This window comes from Anastrepha ludens, chromosome 6 (assembly GCF_028408465.1).
Source record: "Anastrepha ludens isolate Willacy chromosome 6, idAnaLude1.1, whole genome shotgun sequence".
Lineage (NCBI taxonomy): Eukaryota > Metazoa > Arthropoda > Insecta > Diptera > Tephritidae > Anastrepha > Anastrepha ludens.
In genome coordinates, this window is record NC_071502.1 from 2,126,429 (window position 1) to 2,152,782 (window position 26,354).

Here is a 26,354-nt window from a genome sequence, read left to right on the forward strand (position 1 = left end):
ACATTGATGGGTCTGCCCAGGCTTGTGAGCTAAGTTTAAAATTTTAGTTTTGTAGCAAAATTTTTGCCAGCTACTCCCTTGAAAATATGAACGATTCAACCATTAGGTAACTTAAGGTCAATAATCACTTTCACAAAAACTTTCTGCATGCGAGCACTTTTACAGTGTTTAACTTAAATGTATTAAAATACTTAGATAGCAAGCAAATCGTGGGTGGAAAGCGGGTAACTAAAACTTTTGTAATATTACAAATACAATAATAAAATAAGATATAATAAAGTTTAAGAAGTACTCCCTAAAATGGTTCGAAATGTACCAGGTGTGTACAAAAAGAAAGATGACTTTAATTTTTCTCGAAAAATATTTATTTATTCATCAATATCTATTTGGGCTCTTCAAAGTAATACCCCGTAGGTATAACTCAGGAAATATTGCGAAATCCTTTCTTCCTACGTTGATGACAGATACTTTCGTGACAGATTCGGCAAAGCCTATTCTTCATTACACAAAGTAAGCGCAGTGGTACCTCAAGCAAGTATCCTATACTTCTTGTGTCCGCTCGATTTATCGGTCGATGAGAAACACGTTAGCGCAATCGTTGCAGATGACATGGTTATCCTGGCTCTGTCCTGGAGGATCAATCGACGCTTCAACGACGAAATTGTAATCAGCAGTTCATTTGCAACATAGGCGAACAAATGGCGATTCAAACTAACAAATTCAAAATCGGTACTCATTGCATTCTGCCTGAAAAAAACAACTTGCAAGCCAGTGTTCATAAATAGTGTAAATATACCTTACGCCAACGAGGCCAAATATGTTGGAATAACTCTTGATGCTTAACTGTCCTGGAAAAGTGTGAAGAGCTGGAATTAAAATTCAAAAACTTCTTTACCCTACTGGAGACACTCTATTCTGTCAACTCACAACAAACTACTGTTATATGATCAAATTCTTAAACTGGTCTGGACATAAGGCATTCAGCTATGGGGATGCTCAAGCGAATCTTGCATTACTATTATACAACTATTATACCACATAAGCAGAAAGTGTCAGCTGTACCTTATATAAAGGGTTTTCCAATAACAGGTGTTACAGGTGAATGGATTGCGCTATCGAGAGATGATTAAGAATTTTTTATGGCCGGAATCAGATGGTATTGATCTGGACCACATGAAAGAGAAGGTCTACGGCAACAGCCCAGGATCGATTCAAGACCTCAAAGATGGAATTCGTGAGGCTATCGAGGACATAGGGCAGTCACTTTGCAATTCGGTAATGGAAAATTTCATGATTAGCCATGTTCATGCGATGTTGCTTTTGGTCGAAATTGAGCAGTTTTGGTACGAATTTTGCGAAGACCCGTCACATGCCCAAATCATTGAAAAAAAACGAATGGCACGAGCCAATCGATATGTCCAATCAATCGTCTGTTGTTGAAGTGTTCTGGCGTCCGGCACGCTTTTGTTCGGCCTTCTGAGAACATTTTGTACCACCGATCAACGTTGCTTTGGTCCAAAGTAGTTTCTCCGTATGACACAGTCAACATTCGGACTGCATCGGCGCACTTAATTTCATTTTTCACACAAAATTTGATACAGGTTCTTTGATCCATCTTTTTGAATAGGTAAAAATCGAAGACGCTCGGAGTGTTCGAGAGAAAGATTCTGCGTAAGATTTTTGGACCTTTGCACGTTGGCAACGGCGAATATCGCAGGCGATGGAACGATGAGCTGTATGAGTTTTACGACGACATAAACATAGCGCAGCGAATAAAGATCCAGCGGCTACGTTGGCTGGGGCATGTCGTCCGAATGGATACAAACGCTCCGGCTTTGAAAGTATTCGATGCGGTACCAGCTGGACTGGACTGAAGGACTTGGCTTCACTTGGTGTATCCATTTGGCGCCGGTTAGCACGAGAAAAAAACGACTGGCGCGCTTTGTTAAACTCGGCCAAAATCGCGTAAGCGATTATCGCGCCAATTAAGAAGAAGAAAAATCGAAGACGAGCCGAAACACGTGCAAGCAAAGCAGCTGTCAACAATTAACTGAACATTCAAAATGAATGAACTCGTCGGCATGACTGAGAGACATAAGTACCAACCAAGAATTATAGAATTCATCCATCACGAATATACGTAACCTGCGAAAATTCAAAATTCGCGATACTTTTTGAACACACCTCGTAACCTAACCTAACCTGTAAGGGTTTAGTTTTCAATGAAATCACATCAGGATTACCCATTATTTAATTAGTGAACAAGAAGGTGCAACAATGCATGTGAGATATGCAAACAGTTACAATAGAAATTGTAAAGATTTGAAACGGAACTTTTATAAGGGGCAGACATTTTGTTTTCAAATTAAAGTTGCATGCAACGACTACTTTTATGGTTTTTTAGGCGGATTACATCGCTAAATGTTGTCTTCGCAGCCATTCAATATAGCTGAATTATCAAGATGGAACAGTAACTTGGAATTTCCTAACGAAAAGTGGCCCAAAAGTATCAAATTCCATGAACCACCAGATTAATTGACAGACCCATTTCCAGGCACGATTCAACTACCAAAGGTCCCTTCCCCTTCATTTAGCGCTTAGGTGATTTTTATTATCGCGTGGAACTAAAAACACTTGGACCCTTGTTTTGTTCGCTTGAAGAGCTTATCGTTGATGGTAATATTGGTGCCCTCTTCAATTTTAAAAAAATATTGAACAATGTTGACTTCGGCAAGTAAGTCACATCAATCAATAAGTTGTTTGTGATGTATGCAATAGGGATTTCAATAGTCTACTCAGGATAATAAGCTAATTTTATGCATTAAGCCGGAATGAGCTTAAAAGCTACGGAAGATTTTACGATAATTGGGACCGGCAGAAGCCATGTCTTCTTTGGCATATACCGAATGAGCATGTATTGGTGCATGAGTGCATGTAGGCATAAGTTATCAGAGGCCCATTTTTTTGATAATAATTTCCTCCAAATTATCTTACTAATTTATAGTGATTTTTATGGAGCGCAATGGAATATATACCTACACACATACATACAAATATTCATAAAAACCGTACACCACGCAAGCACTTTCAAGGAAATGACACTTGACATATCGCAGCAGCCAAGCAGCGACCTAAAAGCCTCGTCCCCCTTGTTCCTTGTTTGCAGTATAATGTATGTATGTATGTATAAATCCAGCTCAGCCTCTGTAGCGGTGGTCACATCACGTTCCTCATTTTCTCTCGGCGAGGATGATGTATGTATTTCTTATTTTCACAGCCATACTCATTCATACGTACATATGTATGTGCCTATGTATGTGCTTGAATAAATGAAGTGCTGCCGGCTATCTGAGCAAGCACTTCAAGTCATTCACGTACCTCTATGCGAAACCAAATTCGCACACATACACTTACACTTACGCGTACGCATTCAAGCCTCTTATTTGAGTAGAAGATGTACTTGAATGCGAATTGCGAAGCGGTTGTTGTGGTTTCCCTTTGTTTTGCAGCCGGCATTATTGTTAGCCTTCATTGTGCGTATACCTATATGTCTGCACATATGTCAGTGAAATGGCTAAACAAGTGGGCAGGGGTGTAGGGAAATGGACAGCTGGATAAGTGGGAAGACATGCACTTTGGGAGTTGGGTTAAATACAAAAGCAAGAAAAAGCGATAAAGTGCAATATTTGCTGAGCAAAAAAAAAAGAAAGAAAAAAAGACAATGCAAATTTATATTCAACTCTATTCAGCTTGAGTTCTTGCACAAGCACAAACAAATACAAGCACATTTGCCGCATATTCATGCTTTGGTGTCCCTGTGATACATTTTTTCAACTTTTACTTGATTTATTTTGCAATTAAAAATTAATTATAAATTAAATAATAGTTTCAAGCGTTTGTGGCGGGTCACTTTCGCATTGTTTGGCCTTGCATGGATTTATTAATTAAATTTAATTTGTATAGACATTCGTATACACCCGTCCCTCGATTTGTGCGGCACTCGAATTACACGATTTCGCTTTTACACCGTTTTTAAAACAACAAAAAAATTGTTGTTTTGATAGTTTTTCATTATGCCTTTTATTAGTGTCACATTGATTAACGTACTCTTTTAAAAGCTTGTTCTGAAACTGCAATCGCAAATATTAAGGTGGGGGCATTTTGCGGAAAGAAGAAGAAGAATACACTTCCACGTCATTTCTTCTGATTAAATTCTAGTAACAAGTGAAAAACGGCAATTTTTTAGTTTTAAAAATTTATTTCGTAAATGTGTTTCAACTCAGTTCGTCTGCTTAGCTTCACAGCTCGTAGTGGACCATAGCTTCATCAACAATTTTCCTTCACTTTTTTTTATCCATAGCTTCATTTCTCCAGTTGTGCACGTTTATTTCCTTAAGATCTGATTCGATCCATCTCTTCTGTGGGCACCCTCTTTCCTTCCTCTAATGGGTGTTAAAATAAAAGCTTTCTTATCATTTCGCTCTTTTGGCATGCGCAGTACGTGCCTAGTCCATCTAATCTGTTAGACTTTGATAAAACGTATTACAGTTTGTCTTTGAAGAATTTCTGCGATGCGGTAGATGTCGTCTATTGTTTTATCCGGATCATATATGGCGGCCGCCGTAGCCGAATGGGTTGGTGCGTGACTACCATTCGGAATTCACAGAAAGAACATAGGTTCGAATCTCGGTGAAACACCAAAACTAAGAAAAACATTTTTTTAATAGCGGTCGCCCCTCGGCAGGCAATGGCAAACCTCCGAGTGTATTTCTGCCATGAAAAAGCTCCTTATAACAAACCATTTGCCGTTCGGAGTCCGCTTGAAACTGCAGGTCACTCCATTTGTGGAACAACATCAAAACGCACACCACAAATAGGAGGAGGAGCTCGGCCAAACACCCAAAAAGGTTGTACGCGCCAATTATATATATATTATATATATATATATATATATATTTTCCTTATGACGCGCCTTTCGAAGCACAGCAACTGATGAATATCAATTGTTGGTGTATCAAAGGGAAAGAATATGCAACGAGTTGGCAGATCGAAATAAATTAACCTTTTCACCTCTTTTTTCCAATTCCCTTACATCGCCTTCTCGTGGTGACACCGTTAGCCTAGTGCGGAGATCAAGTAGCTGCATGAAAGAACAAACCTTGGTGGAAGCTTAGGAACAAAAGATGTAAGGTGAGAACCCCCGAAAGGGGGCTGGCCTTTAGGTTGACGACCTAATGCCAGTATAAAAAAACTTGTCTCGACACGTCAACATGAAAGAATATGAAATGAATGAGACAACTATTAGGACAATAAAGCAAATGGAAGCTTCTGTTCGGAAAAGTATAGCAAGGGGAACTACTGTCAGTGCAACATTTTCCACATATCATCGAGATGACTTAATAGAAGCAAGCTCTAGTAATTTGGATAGAGGATAATAGTAAAAACAAATTCTGTGTTGATAAGATAAAAAGCTCATTTTAAGCTCATTAAAAGAAAAGCAACAAACTCCATCTCCTACGGAATGTATACGTAGTGCAAGCAAGGGATGGTTTGGAAACTTAAAAAAAGACTCAATCTGAATCAATTCTTATCTCATTTTACACGACTATAATGAACATGTCTCCGACCTTTCTATGCCTTCTTTATATCGATTTACACGGTTTTCAGGTTTATTGAGCATATTCGGCTATCTGTATCTCGTTTTGCGCGATTTTTCCCCGAACGTACCCTCCGTGTAATTTGAGGGATGAGTGTACATAATTATATACATATGAGTGATTGGAGCCTACATCCTTGTTTTTGGGTTATTAGCCAAGATTATCCTTCAATGTGAGTTGCGCAACTTGGTATTGCCCTATATTTGGTGGTCGCCACTGTGGGGTGGGCTGGCACGTGACTACCATTCGTGACTACCTGCCATTCAGAAGCTGCATTAAAGCACAGGTTCTTCCAGTATAGAATAAAATGAAAATGCACCACACCAGTTGGTGGATAAGTTTGGTCAATTACCTAATAAAATAAGGGTGTGCGAATTCTATGCAGATACGCTTTTACTCTACTGCAGAGGAATGTATTTTATCAGAAGCTTCAATAATACCAGGACTAGAACTATCAAGAAACAACGGAAGCTATGCTTTGAAGTCCTGGTCAAGATTTTCGACTAGTGCATCAAATTAGGGTTAGGCCAGAGAAACTCAGCATCCAAGAAAAAAATTTTATTCGAATATGAACGATGATGTATTTCATGCCCGTTCGCTACACTGTGCTGCTTAAATATTTTGGAAAGCTGCTTGTGATTTTAATTGCATCGAGTCCCAGCAAAATGTTTATACTTGTAATTTAATTATGAGCAATTGATTCTGAAGACGAGCTAGTGATGAGCGATACATATCCACACATATATAAATACATGTATATTAGGGCGGGCCGATTTAAAAATCGCTCATTGCTCTGTTAAAATCATCTTCTAGGGATCAAAATAAGAAACTTTGCCAAAGGAACCATACCTCTAAAACGAATTCTGATGTTGTATTTGCTTTGATTAAAGTATGGTCTTAAAAAACTAAGGCATTCAGAGAGTTATTCGCCAAATGTGACCTAAATTTATTGCATACAAAGCCAGCAGATGAGTAGCACAGCTCTGCTTCAGCACTTGTGGGTTGGATGGTTGAAGGAAGCTGGTTACACTTGCTGTTGTAGGTAATAGCCTCTATCACCAGCATTAGCAAAAACTTATCAATTTCCTTAATCAAAACTGCTGACACACGGCAATGCACAGCTAATTAGCAAAGAGATATTCGGACCAGTTTTCGACTACTTTTTCAATTTTTATAAATTTTTTCAAATATATGGTTCATTAGACAACAAATTTCATTTAAACCAAAGTTTAAGTGAAATGGTTGTAGTGCCAGTCTGGTACTAATCCTGTGTAAAAAATTTATAAAAATTCGCTAAATTTGTAACAAAATTCCAAACTTTTTAATCAGAACTATTGTAAAAAAAAACAAAAATATAGGTTCATAGCCTATACAATTTTAGGGTAGTAAAGTGAAAATTTGAAGTGGCTCTAAATTTTCATTCATTGTTGATCATTTTTTCCCGACAGTGTTGCAAATTTTCTACATTAAAAATGTACTATATATTTTTTTATATGTAGGTGCACACGCTTATAGCTACTTGAAAAGGGGAATTTTTGTAATGAAAAATCCGCCCAGTATCGCGATTCTCGAAATTAAAAAAAAAAGTGAGGCTGACAACCCTTTATCCACCTACATACGAAGGCATAAGGAGTTTAAATGAATTTCACTTGATTGCAGTATTCATTTGTTGCTCTTTTTGACTCATTCTATTATCCTTTACTGCTGCTCACAGCTTGCGTCTTTGTCATCGCTATGCCATCAGCACCTGCACCGCGCCATCTACGTATGCTCCGCCCAGCTGCGAGTATAAATTGTGTGACAACTCCTGCATACTGTTGCAACTTGTCAGCCAATAAGCCGATTATGTCCACCTCGCTGCCCGCGGGAGAGCGTTTTAAGTTCAGTTGAAATTCTTAATTAAAAGTACAAACCGATAAATGGAATAAATGAACGATGAAAATCCACCAAAAAGCAATAAATACACAATATAAGTAAAGAAAAGCATAAATTGCAAGCAATCAAAAGTAATAAAGATTGAGTGACCTAAGAGCTAACAGACGTGGTTACATGTCATCGATGGAACATCGTGTAGATCGTAATGCAAGAGTGTATGGTTGTGCATATCTTGGCTTTCCAATTAGTCTGGGTCAACAAGAAGTCGAAATTCGACCGATGAACTACCAGGAGTTGAAGGTCACCGTTTTTACAGTTTTCTAAACAGTCTACATACATTCGAGTATATCCATATGGAATTTTCGTTTACGTAAATATTTGTTCTCTGGCATATTTAGCTTAAGGTATGAATAGGAAGGGCGGAAAGAAAAGTGCTGTATGCCAGTGACGAAATTCTGTAGAGAGCTGATATCCTCTGGTTTTGTTACTTAGTTAATAGCTAAAATGCTTAAGCCCAAACCTTGTGAAAGCAGGGTAGCTCAGCATTCTCCATTCAGCTTTGCTTTCGCACATGTGGGTTGAAATAATGTTGAGTGCTGCCGCATGGATCCCCGAGTTTAACAAAGCGCGCCAGTCATTTCTTTCCCGTGCTAACAGCCGCCAGTTGGACACACCAAGGGAAGCCAAGTCTATCTCCACCTGATCTTTCTAACGCAGACGAGACCTTCCGCTTACTCTGCTACCATCAGCTTAGTTAATTACCTGCTTAGACCAAAGTAGCACTTATTGACAAGAAAGATTCTCCGTTGGATTTCAAGGCTGACATTGGCTTTGTTAGTTTTAGAAAATCCCTCGACCGCCTTCGGTCAACCTGTGACCAGAAAGTCTTGGCAACCCTAATGGTAAATTCTTTCGCCAATCACTCGCTAAGTTGGCTCGAGACCCATCTATTCAAGAACATTCAGGAATTTCCAGCCTAGTTATGCACCAAGAAATCACCTCGTGGTTACCTTACTTTGCCGGTTCATTGGAGTTTCATATGCAGTTTCTTATAATACCACTGCTGCCTGAATTGTATTGGGATGCATCTGAAAGTAATGTCAGCCATTTCCCGAGCATTTTCATTCATACTTTCAGTGAGACTAAGGCTTCTTTTGCCGCTTGGTTATCAGACTAAAGATTTATATGCTCTAAGAATGCTAAGCGAGTCACAGGTCGGCAGCTTCATTGATAGTTGGTACTTAATAGAAACGCTGTAGTGATCTGAAATTCTAAATTTGAGCTTAATAGAGAGTTCCTCGTTGAAGACTCCTTCGCTAATCTTTCTATTCAACTTCGAACAGATGCTGCGAGATACTGTTAACTGCACTGCTTCGCGAACTGAATTCGGGTGGAGAATAACGCGATTCGATTGCGGTTGGAAGTGTAGGCCAATCTCAGCGGGAAGCTTACAAATTCCTTTCGCAGCGCACAATGTTAGCAGCTTTGACTGAGAGCTATATAGCTAGAATATTTAGCACCGCGCTTGGCAGCTCATTCCATCCACTCCAAATGCTAACCTATTGTTGTCTTTTCCAGCGAGTTTTATCAGCTAAGGCCTCCATAAAGCAGTTTTGTTGAGTGCCAAAAGGTTAAAATATAATATAATGTATATATATGTTCCATTTGTGGAACAACATCTACACGCACACCACAAATAGGAGGAGGAGCTCGGCCAAACGCCTAACAGAAGTGTACGCGCCAATTATTATTATTATTATTATATATATGACGTATATCCTTTTTTCCTTAAGCCTGGGCTACAAATGTCGTCTTCACGGAATGGAAAAGAAAAGTTATAGTTACGATCCCTAAAAAAGGTGACCTTAGCCAATCTAAAAATTGTCTTGGGCAAACGTGGCCGAATGCCATAACTAAATTGATGCCATGCTTACTACTTCGCCGTATTTCTGCTGGCTTTCAGCCGGGGCGACTTAAGTTGACCACATTATTACTCTGCGTGCAATTATTGTACAGTCAGTTGAACTTAACACGCATTTGTATCTACCTTTTGTGGGATTTGAGTGAGCGTTTGACACTGTCTGGCAATGGGCGAGAAAGTGAACCTGTTGGCATCTCCAGAGGAGTGAAACAAGAATGCATTTTGTCACCCTCTCTCTTGTCACTATTTTTGGACTCAGCTCTTGACGCAACCAACAACCAACATCCGCTGGCTGGAGTTTCTCGGAGACATTGATTGTGTTGACGATAGATTTTTTTTCGCGCATTGCTTCGAGCATATAGAGGCCAAACTGGAATGCCTCTCGAAGAATGCCGAAAATTGGGCCTTAATGCAATACATGAAAAACTAAGTTTATGCGTATCGGCCCATCAAAGGTAAATCCGCTTTCAATTGATGGTCAGGTCATTGAAGATACTTGGCAGCAAAATTACTAAAGATGGCGGATCCGAAGAAGATATTGTATTAACGGCCGCATAGTGCTTTTCTTACACTCAATAAAGTTTGGAGATGCTGTAACGTCTCACAAACCACAAAAATAAGAATATTTAACTGCTGTGCCAAGGTAGTGCTATTATACAGTTGCACAACTTGGAGCTTGACGCAAGCAGCAAGTAGCAAACTCCAAGTTTGTACCAGCAAATACTGCAAATTTTCTGGCCAAATTTCAAATGAAGACCTTTTGTTACACACAAACACCAGCCCATTCGAAATAGAAATTCGTAGTAGAAAATGGACTTGGCTCGCCATATTCTATGCCTAGCAAGCAACGAGATTGCCCGAACTGCATTAGACATGGATCCGCTGTAGCAAAAGAGAGTTGGAAACAATCCAAGTATCCTGTAATCAGGCAAAACCTTAGCCAAAATATAGTTAGATAGAGAGAACTTGGCGATGCCTTAGTTTCATTTTGAAAATTTACATTTTATATTGAATAATTTTATTCATGTCTATATTGTAAATAAAGGACATATATATAAAATGATACAGTAGGTTCTGTTTTTATGCGGTAGATACGTTCCGCAAGAAACAGCATAAAAAAAACAGCATAAAAAAAGCTACTAGTTCTATAGTAAAACTATAGATACGTTTCAAATGCTAAAACCGCATAAATCTGAAATAATGTAATAAAATCGCATAAAAAAGGGCACTAGTCCCATATTATAACTATAGATACGTTCCATAGACCGTATGAATCTGAAATAATTAAATAAAATCGCATAAACAAAATATTGTATTTTTGAAAATTATATCTTTATTTAAGAAACGTCAGAATCGAAAAATAAATTTAAGTCAGAAATAGAATCAGACAATACCCACATGTTGCGCGTTCGTTTAGGATTTGGCGTAAAATCACTTTCGTCACTTGAGGAAATGTACACGTCTGATCTAGATAGTTATGCAGGCGGGTTCCATACTTGTAGGGTTAGCATTTCTGATGTAATCTGTGATGAGTTTTTGCTTAGCTGGTTTAGAATCTTGTTTATATGTACAATTCCCGATAGGTCGACATGCATTTTGTTATTTAAAAAAAACCGCACTATTTCAAAACCTCATAAAAAAAAGCCGCATAAAAACAGAACCTACTGTATAAATTACGTGTAATTAAATAAATTATATGACGTGGCGTATGAGCAACATTTTAGTTATAGGAGTATTTATCTTTGCTCACCGTTGGTGGTGTCCTTCTATACAAATTATTTGGCATGACCGAAGACCCAGTGCTAAAAAATCATGGCACACATGAAACATCACCAAATTTTCTTTTATTTGGGGTCATTTACGAAAAGAAATGTCAAAACTTCTTTTCTTCTTAATTGGCGCGATAACCGCTTACGCGATTTTGGCCGAGATTAACAAAGCGCGCCAGTCGTTTCTCTCTCGTGCTAACCGGCGCCAATTGGACACACCAAGTGAAGCCAAGTCCTTCTCCACCTGATCTTTCCAACGCAGAGGAGGCCTTCCTCTTCCTCTGCTACCACCAGCTGGTACCGCATCGAATACTTTCAAAGCCGGAGCGTTTGTATCCATTCGGACGACATGACCCAGCCAACGAAGCCGCTGGATCTTTATTCGCTGCGCTATGTCTATGTCGTCGTAAAGCTCATACAGCTCATCGTTCCATCGTCTGCGATATTCGCCATTGCCAACGTGCAAAGGTCCAAAAATCTTACGCAGAATCTTTCTCTCGAACACTCCAAGCGTCGCTTCATCGGATGTTGTCATCGTCCAAGCTTCTGCGCCATACGTTAGGACGGGCATGATGAGAGTCTTGTAGAGTGTTAGTTTTGTTCGTCGAGAGAGGACTTTACTGCTCAATTGCCTACTTAGTCCAAAGTAGCACTTGTTGGCAAGAGAGATTCTACGTTGGATTTCAAGGCTGACATTGTTATCGGTGTTAATGCTGGTTCCTAAATACACGAAGTCTTTTACAACCTCAAAATTATAACTGTCAACAGTGACGTGGGTGCCGATACGCGAGTGCGCCGACTGTTTGTTTGAAGACAGGAGGTACTTCGTTTTGTCCTCGTTCACCACCAAACCCATTCGCTTTGCCTCTTTATCCAGTTTGGAGAAGGCAGAACTAACAGCGCGGTTGTTAAGGCCGATGATGTCAATATCATCGGCATACGCCAGCAATTGTACGCTCTTATAAAAAAATTGTGCCTGAGCGATTAAGTTCTGCGGCTCGTACGATGCTCTCCAACATCAGGTTAAAGAAGTCACACGACAGCGAGTCACCCTGTCTGAAACCTCGTTTGGTATCAAACGGCTCGGAGAGGTCCTTCCCAATTCTGACGGCGCTGCTGGTGTTGAGCAACGTCATCTTACATAGCCGTATTAGTTTTGCGGGGATACCAAATTCAGACATCGCGGCATACAGGTAACTCCTTTCCGTACTGTCGAATGCAGCTTTGAAGTCGACGAAAAGATGGTGTGTGTCGATTCTCCTTTCATGGGTCTTTTCCAGGATTTGGCGTATTGAGAATATTTGGTCAATGGTGGACTTTCCAGGTCTGAAGCCACACTGATAAGGTCCAATCAGTTGGTTGACGGTGGGCTTCAGCCTTTCACACAATACGCTCGCTAGAACCTTATAGGCGATATTTAGAAGACTAATCCCGCGGTAATTGGCACAAATTGCAGGATCGCCCTTCTTATGGATTGGGCAGAGCACACTTAAATTCCAATCGGCAGGCATGCTTTCATCCGACCATATTTTGCATAGGAGCTGATGCATGCACCTTACCAGCTCCTCGCCGCCATGTTTGAATAGCTCAGCCGGCAGTCCGTCGGCGCCCGCGGCTTTGTTGTTTTTTAGCCGTGATACTGCTATTCTCACCTCGTCATGGTCGGGTAATGGAACGACAATTCCGTCGTCAACGATTGGGGTATCGGGATCTTCACATTCTCTATGACATGCGCAGCTGTCACCGTTTAACAGGTTCGAGAAGTGTTCCCTCCATAATTTAAGATTGCTCTGTACGTCAGTCACCAGATCGCCGTCTTTGTTCTTACAGGAAAACGCCCCGGTCTTGAAACCTTCTGTAAGCCGCCGAACTTTCTGGTAAAATTTTCGGGCGTTGTTCCTGTTGGCCAGCATCTCAAGCTCCTCGCACTCACGTATTTCGGCCTCTCGTTTCTTCTGTCGGATAATACGTCTCTCTTCCTTTTTCAGCTCTCTGTAGCGATCCCACATGGCTCGCGTTGCGCCCGATCGCAGCGTGGCTCTATAGGCGGCATCCTTTCTTTCTGCGGCAGCATGACATTCCTCGTCGTACCAATGTCAAAACTACTTGAGTGCATTTTTAGGTCTAATTGGAAAAGCAAAATTGTTGGAAAAACTGAGTCTAAATCTTTTAGACTTACATAAGCCACAGTTCTACTTGTTTATCATTTTAACTTAATATTTAAAAAAAAAAAATATGAGTGGAGCAAAACAATGCTTGCTTTTAGACACCTCTCGGCTGTGGAATACCGAAGAAAGCCAAGATATACGCGCATTGTTTACTTGCCCTACGCTTAGTAGAATGTGGTACGCAATTTCCTGTAGCAAAAATCACCATTAGCAACCATTCAAGTTGATGAACACGATAATTAACTGTTGTGTAATTGAAAGTTTTTATTTGTGCTTGTTTATGTGAGCAGTAGTTTTGGAATTTTAGTAAAATAGTAGACCACAACAACAACGGCAAATAAATAGGTGAATATTGCGAGAAATGGTAGAAACGGCAAAACACAAAGGTTCTAAAAGGTAGAACCTCAGAGCGCGGCAGTGTAGAAACGGTGCAAAATGGAAATTTTGCACAACAAAGGCGCCACTGCCGTGAATATGCAAAGTATTAGGTGCCAAAAAACTATCTTAGGTACTAGCAAGTGAACTGTCATGTCACGGCACACTGAACTCTTGCGGAACCTGTAACTCCAATGGCAACCTGGCAACCTTTGTTCCATTTAATTGTTGCGACACAAACGCACCGGATACCGCAATGTTGCTACTGTTCTTGCCTCAGTCGCATTCATGGTACGTGCGCGCTCTGCAATTGCATCACACACACACACATACACGTAGAGCTGAGTGCTCATGAACAAAGCTGAAGAAAGCAAAAAGCAGAAATTGTAATGAATCCACGACACATTAAGTAAAGAGAGAGGGAGTAAGGCGACAGAGCGCGGAAAGTTGGCAGTTGCGGAGGCGATGGAAATGCGATGGTGATAAATGACTTACAGCCTGCTGGTGTCTGGTGGCTGGTTAAGTACAGAGAAATGTGAATTTAAACACAGATGAAACATCATGTAAATGTGTAATTCTTTTGTATTTTATCAGGAGCAGTGGGGGCCAAATGCGTTTGAAGTTAAACGATGCCGAAAGATTGAGTTCTGAAAAATCAACAACGCAAATTGGTGAAGTCTGGAAAAGTCGTCTTGCAGAATATTGTTATGAAATAATATGAAATGCGTTTGTGTATAGACTGTGACTTGTTTTGATATAAAAAATGCTATTTTATTTGCCAAATTATTTTCTATTTAAACAATTTTTGCAAAATAATCATTATTGAATTTAGTTCTGAAATAGTCATAGTCACAGAGAAAGAATTCTCACAAGTTGTAGATAATTCAATTCAGTAGCTGTGGCTTACAGTTAATTGATGATTTTTAACAAAGAACCAGTTCATCCAATTCCTGTGTAACATCGGTAGCTGAGCCCACATATGGAAGTCCACGTATGAATTTATTTCACCCAACATAAATTGAAAGTTTTCATAATTTTGCAAGAAAAGTATTTTTTTTTTTAATTTTTGTTTTATTCAAAAATACCAAATTTATTTAACTCTAATTTAGAAATTTTTGTGATCTACCTTTTCTCTTAAATTCAAATGCTTCATTGACCGATACTGCATAGGAGTTGGATAGTCTGGTTCTGGGATTTTGGGCTACAAACTGATAAATGTAGGAAATTTGAAATTTAGATAGATGTCAAGGCATTCTATGTTTCGGGGTTTATTTTGTAGACCCCTTTTATTAGGGTTACAGCCAAAGAGCAACCGTATATCCTTAAATAGGTACCTCTTATTAATTTCAAACTCGAGCCGAAAGAAAACTGAGTCACTTAGATGGACTCGTCAAAGGAGAAGACGAGGGAATCGTGAGCTGTCATCAATAGGGGAATTGGGAAGATCCAGCTTTAGCATTGTCAAGGAAGAAATTATTATCACTAGCAGGAGCTGCGAGCAAATTTATTATGCAACAACAAACTCTCTGTAAAGCTTCAGTTGCTCTGTGAAACAAATCAAAATTTCATTTGATTACGTAATTAATAAAACTGTTCAGGAAATTCGTTGCATGCAACATTTAACACGCAAATAAAAGCAAGCAACTAGTATGGCAAAATGATTGAAAAATAAAAATTAAATTAAATTTTCAGTTTTAAATACTTCCCCTCTCATGTATGACGATGTTATTGTGGAAGTAACGCAACAAAAGCACGAAATACGCAGATGGAAGAGACAGAGGTCAGCAAGCACAAAATTGCTCGCCAGAGGTCTTTGGAAAACGCCATATCAACTCAAGCTACAGTGAAAAATCAAGTTAAAAAACGGATACTTGAAAGACAAACTCTGATCAAATTAAGTGGACTCTAGTAGTTGACATTCGGCCCTTGCGATTTTCAGCAAAGACTGTAAGGCTGAATTGAGGTGCAAGGTGCACTTACACATACATACACACACTTACACATATATACCAGTTGCATCTTAAATTAATTTTTCTTCACGTTTACTTAGTCTTCATTTTTGGTTGTCTTTTTCATTGTTTTGCCAACACAACGCTCGACTATTTGAAGGTTCGTTTGTTTGTTAGCTCTTTGTGAATTTAGTTGCAGGAGTACTTACTTCTACTTGACGATGCGCTAACATATGCCGAAGAGCGTCGCTTCAGTCCACTTGTGCCATCATTATTGCTCCCAACGGGTAGAAATCGCGACAAAGACAGCAACGTTTTGAAGAGGTCAATCACGTTGTGATCCTCCTTGGCGGAGCACTCCAGCACTTTCGCCCTGTAAGTAAGAAAACATAACGCAAGTGATGAAAAGCAAGCAAAGGGAAAATGCATAAAAAGTACACAAAATGTAATTGGAAGTGTTTAAGCGAGAAAAGAAAAAGATTCCAAAAATTATGCCACTATGAAAGAGTTTTTGCCGACAAATATTTAATGGAAATAACTGCGAAATCATGGCTGAAATCAATTAAGTTGAACCCACTCGATAACCAAGCATTACTAACTCTTGAAAACGGAGGTGATGGTGAAAGCATGTGGACTCCTTTGCAGACTTGTATGATATGGAGTGCAAGTAAGATTTAAGTAGCTTTTGGCACATGCTAATTATTCAAACTTGTGTTTTGTTATACTGCAATTTAATGAGCTACAAAACTGAATATCTGAAACAAAAATTTCGAAAAAATCGTGTAAAATTGTTTTTTAATATTTTGGTTAAGTTTAAGATTTTTGTTTTTTTTATTTGAGCTAATAGGAAAAATCGATGTACGATTTTAGTGACACTTACTGTATATACAGTGACTTCAAAACGAGTATTATTTTCGCTCCTATGCAAGCAAAGGCAAATCTCCGACTGTATTTCTGCCATGTATTTCCTCATAAAAAAAATCTACCGATCGGAGTCAGTTTAAAACTGTATGATGGAGGGAATTTGTAAACAAAATCAAGATTTATGCCACAAATAGGAGGAGGAGCTCGGCCGAATACTCTAAAAGGTTGTAAGTTCCAATTATATTAGATTGGGAGAAAAAAGAAGTTCATTATTTTTGCCTAAAACTCAAAACTTTATTTAAGATGTTTCGGATTGTCTGATTTGGGTCAAATGTGCACCGTTTTATTGTTTAATTTGTTGCCATTTTAAAGGTAGCTTCATACTCTTGTCGAAGCTTGCATCATTGGGTATACACTCCACTTTTTTGTCTTGGATCAAATCATATTTGTCCAACAGACACTGCGTTGTAGCCGTCGATAATACGACATCCCGTGCATTTATTGCATCCTCCGGTGTCCCACAGGGAAGTATTCTAGGACCCCTCCTCTTTATACTCTTTATTAACGATATTGGTTCTTGCTTTTCATTTGCAGAACACTTGTTGTATGCTGATGATCTTAAAATATTTGCGGTGATTAACAGTGTTAGGGACTCTGAAAAGTTGCAAACCGACTTGCACAATGTCCGGAACTGGTGCTATTTAAACCATCTGTCACTAAATATTAGCAAATGCTTTCACGTAAAATATGCTAAATCAAACAACACTTTGCATACTTCGTATAATATTGCTGGCTTACCTTTGCAATCCGTTGAGGAAATTAAAGACTTAGGCGTTATTTTCGACTCTAAGCTGAATTTCACCAGCCATGTTAACCACGTCATAAGACGATCATATGCGATGCTAGCATTCGTTCGCCGAAATTGTTCTGCATTTACCAACCCACACACTCTCAAAACATTGTATTGTGCTTTTGTTAGATCAAGATTAGAGTATGCCGCTATTATTTGGAGACCGTACCAAATAGGTCTGTCTAATCGGATTGAGAGAGTGCAGAAAGTCTTTCTTCGTTTTGCGCTCCGATCTTTAAACTTTTCTGAACCTGTACCATCGTACCGCTCTCGATGTTTACTAATTGACTTAAAACCACTTGATAGCAGACGGTCTATTCTATCGTGCTCATTTATTATTCGTATTATTTCTGGATCTATTGATTGTCCTTCCCTCTTAAGTAAAATTCAATTTAATATACCCAATATGAGGCTCCGACAGTACGAAACCTTTAAAATTGGCTTCTCGAGAACCAACTATGGGATGAATGCTCCGATTCCTAGGGCATGTTCAGATTTAAATATGTTTTTCAATTCTTCTGGTGCTGATTTTACATGGCCGTATGGCATCTTAGTCAATCATCTTAAATCGTTCTTTTCTTAGTAACTAATAAACTATTGTACATTAGCTTAATATAGTCTGTAAGAATGTATCCATTCAAAGACAATAAATAAATAAAAAAAAAATAAAAATAAAATAAAAAATAATGCCTCTCTCATAGAAGTCTTCGTCCTTATTGGCGAAAAACTCTATTAATCGATTTTCTCAATCGTCTCTAGATATTCAGGAAATCTTGAAATGAGATAAAAAGATGGTAATCGCTTGGTGCCAGGTTCGGACTAAATGGTGTATGATTAAAAACTTCCCAACCAAGCTCCCAGTGTTTTGGCTAGTCATTACAGATGTGTCTTGCATTGTCCTGATGGTATGCAACACTTCTTGTGTTGGCCACTTCTAGATATTTCTGCTCAATAGGTCTAGTTGTTGGACATAATAAATGACTCCTTTGAAGTCCCACCAAATACAAGTAGAACCTTCCTTGCCATTAGTCCTGGTTTGACCACCGTTTGAGCTGCTTCATCACGATTTGACCACGATCGTTTTCGCACAATATTGTCGTGCGTGGCCCATTTCTCATCCCCAGTTACCATCCGTTTAAGAAATGGCTTGATTTAATTGCAGATGGAAATTCGATCTATAGTGTTTTTTTGTGTTATTTGCTGTGGCACCCAAACATCGAGTTTCGTTTTTAATCCAGCTTTGCGAAAATGGTTTACTTCTGTTTTATGGTCGATCTTTAGCTCTTGGGCGATGTCGGTCAACTTTGATTATTTCTGTGATAAAATCACAGACATTTTCTTTAACATCAAAAATGCCTGAACGGAATCGAAATGCAACGAAACCAAAATTGCACGTAATTAGCTGTTGCAGTATCGGCTCCATAAACACCATTCATAACTTCAGTTTTTTTTAACCAAAATTATCGGAATTTTCGGACTCACCATTCGACTTTACATTGAAATTGGACGGTCTGATTATTGGGTAAAAAATCTTTAATTGGTTGTAAGCCTGTCTTATTAAACCGAAGGGTGCGTCACGAATTGAACTAAGGAAGTGAGATTACTATCTACCATAAATTGTGGAATAATAAAATTACTATCACTGTTCTCCGTATTTCTTTACGAGCAGCTAACATAGCTTTTTAGTGGAGCTTTAGTGGTGACAAATGGAGACGAAACCGACTTCGTTTAGCATTTTTTACTAAAGGGTTTTTTAATAAGAGGTGTTATTTTGATATTCAAAGAAAAATTCTATTTTTTAATATAAATGATCGGATGTTTATTTCATTAGAAAGAGGAAGGTATGCCGTTAATAGTGGAAAATAACATCACGCCACCACAACCACGCTTACAGGACAATATACATTTCATGAAAATTTCCATAGCGAATTGCAAAGTGACTGATATGTCCTCGATAGCCTCATGAATTCCATCTTTGAGGTCTTAAATCGACTCTGTGCTGTTGGCGTAGACTTTCTCTTTCACGTGGCTCCGAAGAAAAAAGTTACAAGGTGTTAAATCACAATATCTCGGTGGCCAATTGTGATCACCTCTTCGAGAGATAACACGGTCCGGAAACTCTTTCAGTAAAAGATCAATGGTTTCGTTGCTTGCGTAGCACGTAGCGCCGTCTTGTTGAAAATAAACCAGATAATGTTGTCCAGATCAATACCATCCAATATCGGCCATAAAAAATTGTTAATCATCTCTCGATAGCACAATCCATTCACCTGTAACACCTGTTATTGGAAAACCCTATATATGATATTTATGATTGGCCGTTCGGTCATCTGTTTTTATTTATCTCCGGATTGTCTCGGAAAGCCTTTTTGAAGGTCATTCTAAATCTAATGAAGAGAGCTCTTGTAGCAAGGTTTTACGATTATGCGTCGTCAATTGGCTTAAAATAAGCTGGGCCGTAATCCAACATCGATTTTGTATTTTCAGAGACCTCTTGAGTGATTCGAAAAAAGACTTATGTTGTATTTGTAGACGGTTGGCATTGAATTGTGCTCCAGCGATTCCGTTGAAAAGTGATTATTTGTAAAAAAATCAACCAGAAGATAACTGAAAAATAACCTCCTGGATATTTTTCCTATTCTCAATTTGTTTTAATATCCGTTGCTGGTGTAATATTCCTACAACTTTCCGCTCCTAAGTTCAACTTTGCCTACTGCGAGGTCGCCTTATTGATTCTTTGTTTTTGGCGCATTAACTACATGCAAACACTAATATGTGTATATGGCTGCGAATTTCGTCCGTAGTGTCTATCGTCGGGCCTTTGAAATTCTGCTGCTACCATCGCTAAATACCGGCGATTATTTTTTTTGTGCTCCCAAAAGCAGGTCAACGGAAATGAACAAAATGCCCTGCACAGCGCTGACCTTGCATCGACTGGTAACTGTTGCACGTGCACTGCACTCCATGTCCTTAGGCAACTAGTTAACCATGACGAGCCAACGCGCTGATCGGACGATTCAATTCAACGTAGCTATGCATATTCAAGTACAATACGTTTGTGTGTATAGTTTGTTGTTGCGCGTGTAGTTGTATGCGCGGCTGCGGCAACAATGATTGCCCGCATTTGGCTTAGTGTACAAACGAATGTTATTCGTAAGGATTTGTGAGCATGTGTGTGTTGTTTTGCTTTCTGATAGCACAACACATTGGCCTGGTGTTGAGTTGCATTGAAGCGCAGCGAAGCAGTTTTCCTAGTAAAGCGACCTTTTTATCTGTTTGTGTGCCAATATGAGTTTGGAGCGGTGGAATTGTAAATATATTTCCAAAGCATAAATTCAAATTGAATTTTTAATAATTCACACAGTGGATATATGAATTCATGTAATCTGCAGAGTTGTAATTTCGCAAAAAAAAAAAAAAATGAATAAAATAAACAGATACAATACTTTTTAACGGACAAAATTATAATTTTTTAAATCAGAAGATATTTCCTTTTTAAGTGACCCTCACTTTCCTAGCTTTTCGTGTATGCTCAATAGACATAATAAATGGAATCTCGTTTGCTGTAGCTCATAAAACTCTTCTTCTTCCACTTACATCAGAAAGTTATTCAAATATTGGCAGAATATTTTAACAGAGTTCGCCGTTTAACTGGTAGAGGTAGAAGCAGCGAGAGCAGTTAACTTAAATTTCCAGTAGAAAAGTGATGCAATCATCGGTAATCACTTAAGTACTTAAGTGGCTACTTAACGTTGTTGTCAACTAACTGCTTCAATTGCTAAATTAGCAACTGGGATCTACGCAAGCCACTATTTGCACAACCATGGCCTCAGTTGCGCCAAATATTTAGTGGGAGTCGTCAGGATTACTGGTAGCAGGGCTGTTTAACTAAGAGCCATGCTCGGGCGCCTTAATGAGGCAATAAAGTGCCGATTTCAAATAGCACCGCGCACTAAGTCAAAGTGCATATACCCTGTAGGGAAATGCACTTAAGCCCAACTGGGCCACTCAGGTAAATATAGCACAAAGAGCACTACGCGGGACTTCTGTTTTCTATAATTATAAACCACTGATACATTTTACTTGACAAAATCTTAGGAAGTACCAGCTGTCCTCCCGTGCATTTCTTTTTCTGCCACGTGGAACAGGCGTGCGGACCAGAAGGTTAGGTTCAATTAATGGTACAATAAATTCTTCACTTTTCTGCGTTTTTATTTGCAAGGCAGTTGTCGCTATGCGCCACGTGAGTGGCAAAGCAGAAATTCGGAACCAGAAACTCGTTTGGTGGGTTGGGGCTTTTGCTGCAGAGTAATTTCACAACATTATTGTCTGTATGTATGTACAGGAACGCCAATTATTAAATTGTGAAAGACAGTGCAAGTAAATTGAAAATCGTTTATTATTATATTATTTATTTATATTAGAAACAATGAGTGGGCTCTTTTAAACACATTTTAATTATTATCAAAAATTTGGTAAGGATGAACTTGTGCTTTGTTATACTGCAATTGAATGAGCTACAAAACTGAATATCTGAAAAAAAAAAATTCGAAAAAATCGAATCCAATTTGTAGTCAAATTTACTGTATATACAGTGAAATTAGAACGAGTATTATTTTTGCCCCTGGGCAAGCAATGGGAAACCTCTGAGTATATTTCTGCCATGAAATCTTTTCTGTAATAAACAATTTGAGTGATATGCAAAAGCTTTAAATTGATATTGACAATCTCCATATTTTGTTTATTAAATTTCCGCTCTCTCTAAATAGTAAAAAAATCTTTGGAATCCTTTTTGCAAAAATTCAACGCATTGCACTGCCTCATTGCAGTCTGCTTTGTCAGAAACTGTTGAGGTCGAAAAAAAACTTTGCATTTTTTTATATTTTTTCATATTGAATGTTTGTAAGGCAAAATTGTGCTACATTTTCTACGTCTTTCATACGGCCTTATGTGGAGTATTCTACGATTATTTAAAAGCTATATCATAGTGTTGTTGTTGTTGCTGCTGAAGTGGTTGAGTATTTCTACTGCAATAATCCTAATTAGTGACCAGCACCGTTTTACTACCACTGCCCTCATGTCATGATACCTTTTGTTTTTGTTTTTGCTTCTAAGTTATATCCATTTAGTGAGTTCCAAGTATAGTAGCAAATTCTTTATCTCGATGTCTGAGATTTCATTAATTTGCTGTAAGAAAGGCTTTCGGAAGGAGCGAAGTCGTGCCCTAGCTGCCCTGGACATTCACATAAGTAGTGGAAAAGACTTTCCTTCCCCCCTTCCGCTTGACAGCTTCTGCAGATGGGATTGAAGGGGAGGTTGAGTCTGGCTGCATAATCCCGTAACTTTCAATGACCTGTAAGGATTGCAGTGATGCGTGAAATGTTTGGTCGGGAACATGCGAATAGTATATTCATCCTTTAGATTTTGTACGACGGCCATGTGTTTTTTGTTGTAATATATGTAGTTAATTGCTTCCATCTTCTTTCGGCTAAAGCATGATAGTGTGAAGCAATGGATGCTTTTATTGTGTTGAGTGGGGTGGAGACTCCCACCGCCTCTGCTATGTCTAGTGTCGAATCTTTTCTTGCTAGCTCATCCGCTATCACATTACCCCGTTTGTTCCTATTACCGGGAACCCACATCAGAGTAATTTCAAGCCAATGACTAAGTAATACTCATAGTCTTACTCCGCGAATGTTTTTATTAACGGCATTGGGGTTTTAACCACTGTACGTTTCTACTCTAGACTTAAACGACTTTGTCACTTGGAGTGTCCAAAATAAGCTTTAACTTACATTCTGTCAAAAAAATATCGGGAATCGTTCATTTAAAAGGCGCGTTATACATGACACGTGATCAGTCTATTAGCTTGTGTTTGGCATTTAATTTTATTAGTTAACCGCAGCTGTGCTCTGCGATTTTCACTATGGATAAAAATATCGAACAAAGAATTTGTCTTAAATTTTGTGTTTTGAACGGGATTTCTTGAGCCGAAATTGGCTTTAGAGACGACTACTTATTTCTTATTCCTTCGGTATAAAAATGGTATGATGAGAAACTTGGGTTCGCCTATTAGACCCACCATCTGATTACCTGCGCCTTCAGCTACTTCAGCCAACGGCAAGGTGACCGGCAGCTTCAAGTGCAGTGCAACATTTCTGAGAAGTTTCTAAGTTCATCTCAATATTTATGTTTTGTTTAGAAAGAGTTGAAGAGAGAAAAAGTAAGAAAGTGATAAGAGGGATGTGCAAGTGTACTGTAGTTTTGTTATTGGCTGCAGCAGAGGTTTTATTTATTGGACACTGTGGCTTCAAGCACTAATTATCTCCCTTGGGACTTTGCTGTGAGGGTACAGCAAAACTGATTATAGGCAGTGGAAACTGTACTATTTGCAGCTGTGGTTGTTTATATTTTCGTTGGAAAAACAACCATGAAACCGAGCAAATAATTTTGAATAATTAACCAGTGAGCGAGTCAGCGCATGCTGCTGAATGTAAACTTTTTCAATAGCTGTGTGCATTTTAAATTTTAATTTTGACGGGTTGTTTGTGAGTTGGTTTAGTATGAGTTTAATGTTTCACTGAAAATATTTGGCTTGAATCGAAAAATGTCAACAAATTTTGTTTTTGTGAGAGTTGAAAAGTTGATGTACTTCGTACCAAACAACCTCTACACATACATACATTTACGTATGTATATATTGTTGCACAAATAAGTTTAGTAATAGCAAAAATGCATGCCAATCATGGAACATAGTTGTGAAAGTACTCACACTTACGAGTGTGCGCTGCAGCAGAGCGTCAAGTTAGCGCAGTGTTGCACTACAAAGTTGCTGTGCCATGCAGTGTAGCATTTCGATGTGGTGATAATAATCATGCTGATGCGGGTGGCTGGCGGCTGATAGTGGTGAAAGTGTTGATCGGTGAAGGAGTGGACTTTGAAACTTCTCAGAAACGTCGCACTGTACCTGAAGCTGCGAGTCACCTTGCCGTTGGCTGAAGTAGCTGACCCGTCAACTGTGGGTTTATAGACTCTTTTTATCAGCAGTCGATACTTGCGAATGTATGCATGTGACTATGTATGTGTTCACGTTTGTTTGAACAACATTCAACAGCTGTCAAGTTGGTTGCAAAACTTTAAGTGACCATCAATTTTCAATTTCTTCTCGTTGGCAATCTCCGCCCTTGCTTGAAGCAAAAGTTTTCGAATTTGCAGCAGAGCATGAAAGTGTTCAACATTTTAAAAGGGACGTAAGGGAAAATGGAAAGGTATGGCGAAACGCTCGGATGTCCAACATCGATTGGCCAGCTGTCTACGGTGCAAATATTTGCCAACAAACAGACATCAAATATCGTTGCAGGAGTAGATAAGTGAAGGAGTAAATATAGCAGAACTTCAACCTGTACTGATGGAACTGATTCGATGGATTAAAAGTAATTCCAAAGCCGGTATGCCAGTCTGCTAGAATTGTTTGATTTAAAAAATGTCGAAGTTGGATAAGATCTTTAATGCAAACATTTTTATGTGCTTTTGCAGTTTGACATAGTAAATAAGTATTGGCTTTTCAGCTGAAATCAAACGTATGTGGGTTAGAGCATATCTAGTAACATTTTGTATACATCTGCACTTATATAAGGAATGACACAAATTAAAGAAAAAGAAAATGCCTTGACATTTTTAAGTTTTACCCTTTTCACTAAAAAAGGTCCAATAAGGGGGCTCCAATAAGTGCACTTGAACTTTGGCAGGAGTATTTCCCGCTAAATTTACTAAAGTTCGAGCACTTTTGGTGAAAAAGCTTGTATTTCTCAGAATGTTGCATATCAACGATGCTCCCGAAAGATTTCACGCTCAGCATTACATGTCACTGCCCTCGGAGCATTAGAAATCTTTCGCCATTTTTATTGCGTATTTTTGTTTGTGTGGACACTTAGACGCATGTCCATTGTCGACAAAGTACGTTAATGTGTTGTGTTGCTCTTCATGAGATCGGCATTTATGAGGATCTTTCGAATCCTGATTAGTAATCGCTATGAGAGCCTCTTTATGCATAGCCATATGAAGAGGAAAGAAGCAGAGTAAGTTCTCCATTGCGACTGGAACGCGAGGTCCAGCAGCATTTTTAATAGTTTTTTTTTAGAGTAACCGCCCATGGTAATAACATCAACGCCTGAAAACGCTGCTTCTATTTCTGCTGAAGTATTTCCCCTAGATTACAGTTTATGATTAGAGTCGTCAGATTCTGCAATGGGGCTTGTACGGAAGTCCAAGCTACTCCGCATGAGTTCCGCACATGATGAACACCGCTATGAGCTTTGAAATTGAATCTCGGGGGATTCTCAGCACTTTAAGTGACCTGCTTCTTTCGTACTGAGGCCAAAGTGTTATTGAAAAAGCGCATGATACGATAGAAAGATAAGAAATTGTGCAGTTTCCCTTTTATAATGGTCAAGGGGACCCTATATCTGAGAAGGGGACAACTGAAACCGGTTCTATCGATCCCTTTCTTGGCAGGCTCCTCCTTACGTGAGTTGACCAGAAGAGAGGTGCAATATGGCGACGACAGTGCTTCGATCGGAGTTTGACTATCGGAAAAGGTATTTATATCTCCCTCCAAACAGCGATCCCCAAGAATTTTGCTTGCCTGTAGGATCGACGTAGACGTCTGCTTGAAAAACTCTACTAGTTCTTGGCAGATTAAAGGACACTGACATAAGTACCTCTGTAATATTGGCTTATTTACATTTCATCTTTGGTCCGTCGGGGAAAACAGAGGTACTTATGTCCGTGTAGACTCCCCCTCCTTCCGATCCAGCCTGTTTTCTAAAGATAGACCTTGCACAACGCTCAAAACCCAGCTTGCGGATGGTGATATCTGTACGAAGTATAGGGAAGGGAGGAGAAATATGCCTCAAAATGCTACCTC

At 39.0% G+C, this 26,354-nt stretch overlaps 1 protein-coding gene across 2 annotated transcripts in view; it reads right to left on the bottom strand.

The window, feature by feature from the left end:
• LOC128867972 (GTP-binding protein Di-Ras2) overlaps positions 1 to 26,354 on the bottom strand; it is a 184,350-nt gene that overhangs the window by 19,086 nt on the left and 138,910 nt on the right. For both annotated transcript variants that reach the window (XM_054109624.1, XM_054109623.1), the window contains one exon: positions 15,924 to 16,087. In XM_054109624.1, coding sequence (XP_053965599.1) covers positions 15,924 to 16,087 — 164 coding nt within the window. The remainder of the gene's footprint in view (positions 1 to 15,923; positions 16,088 to 26,354) is intronic.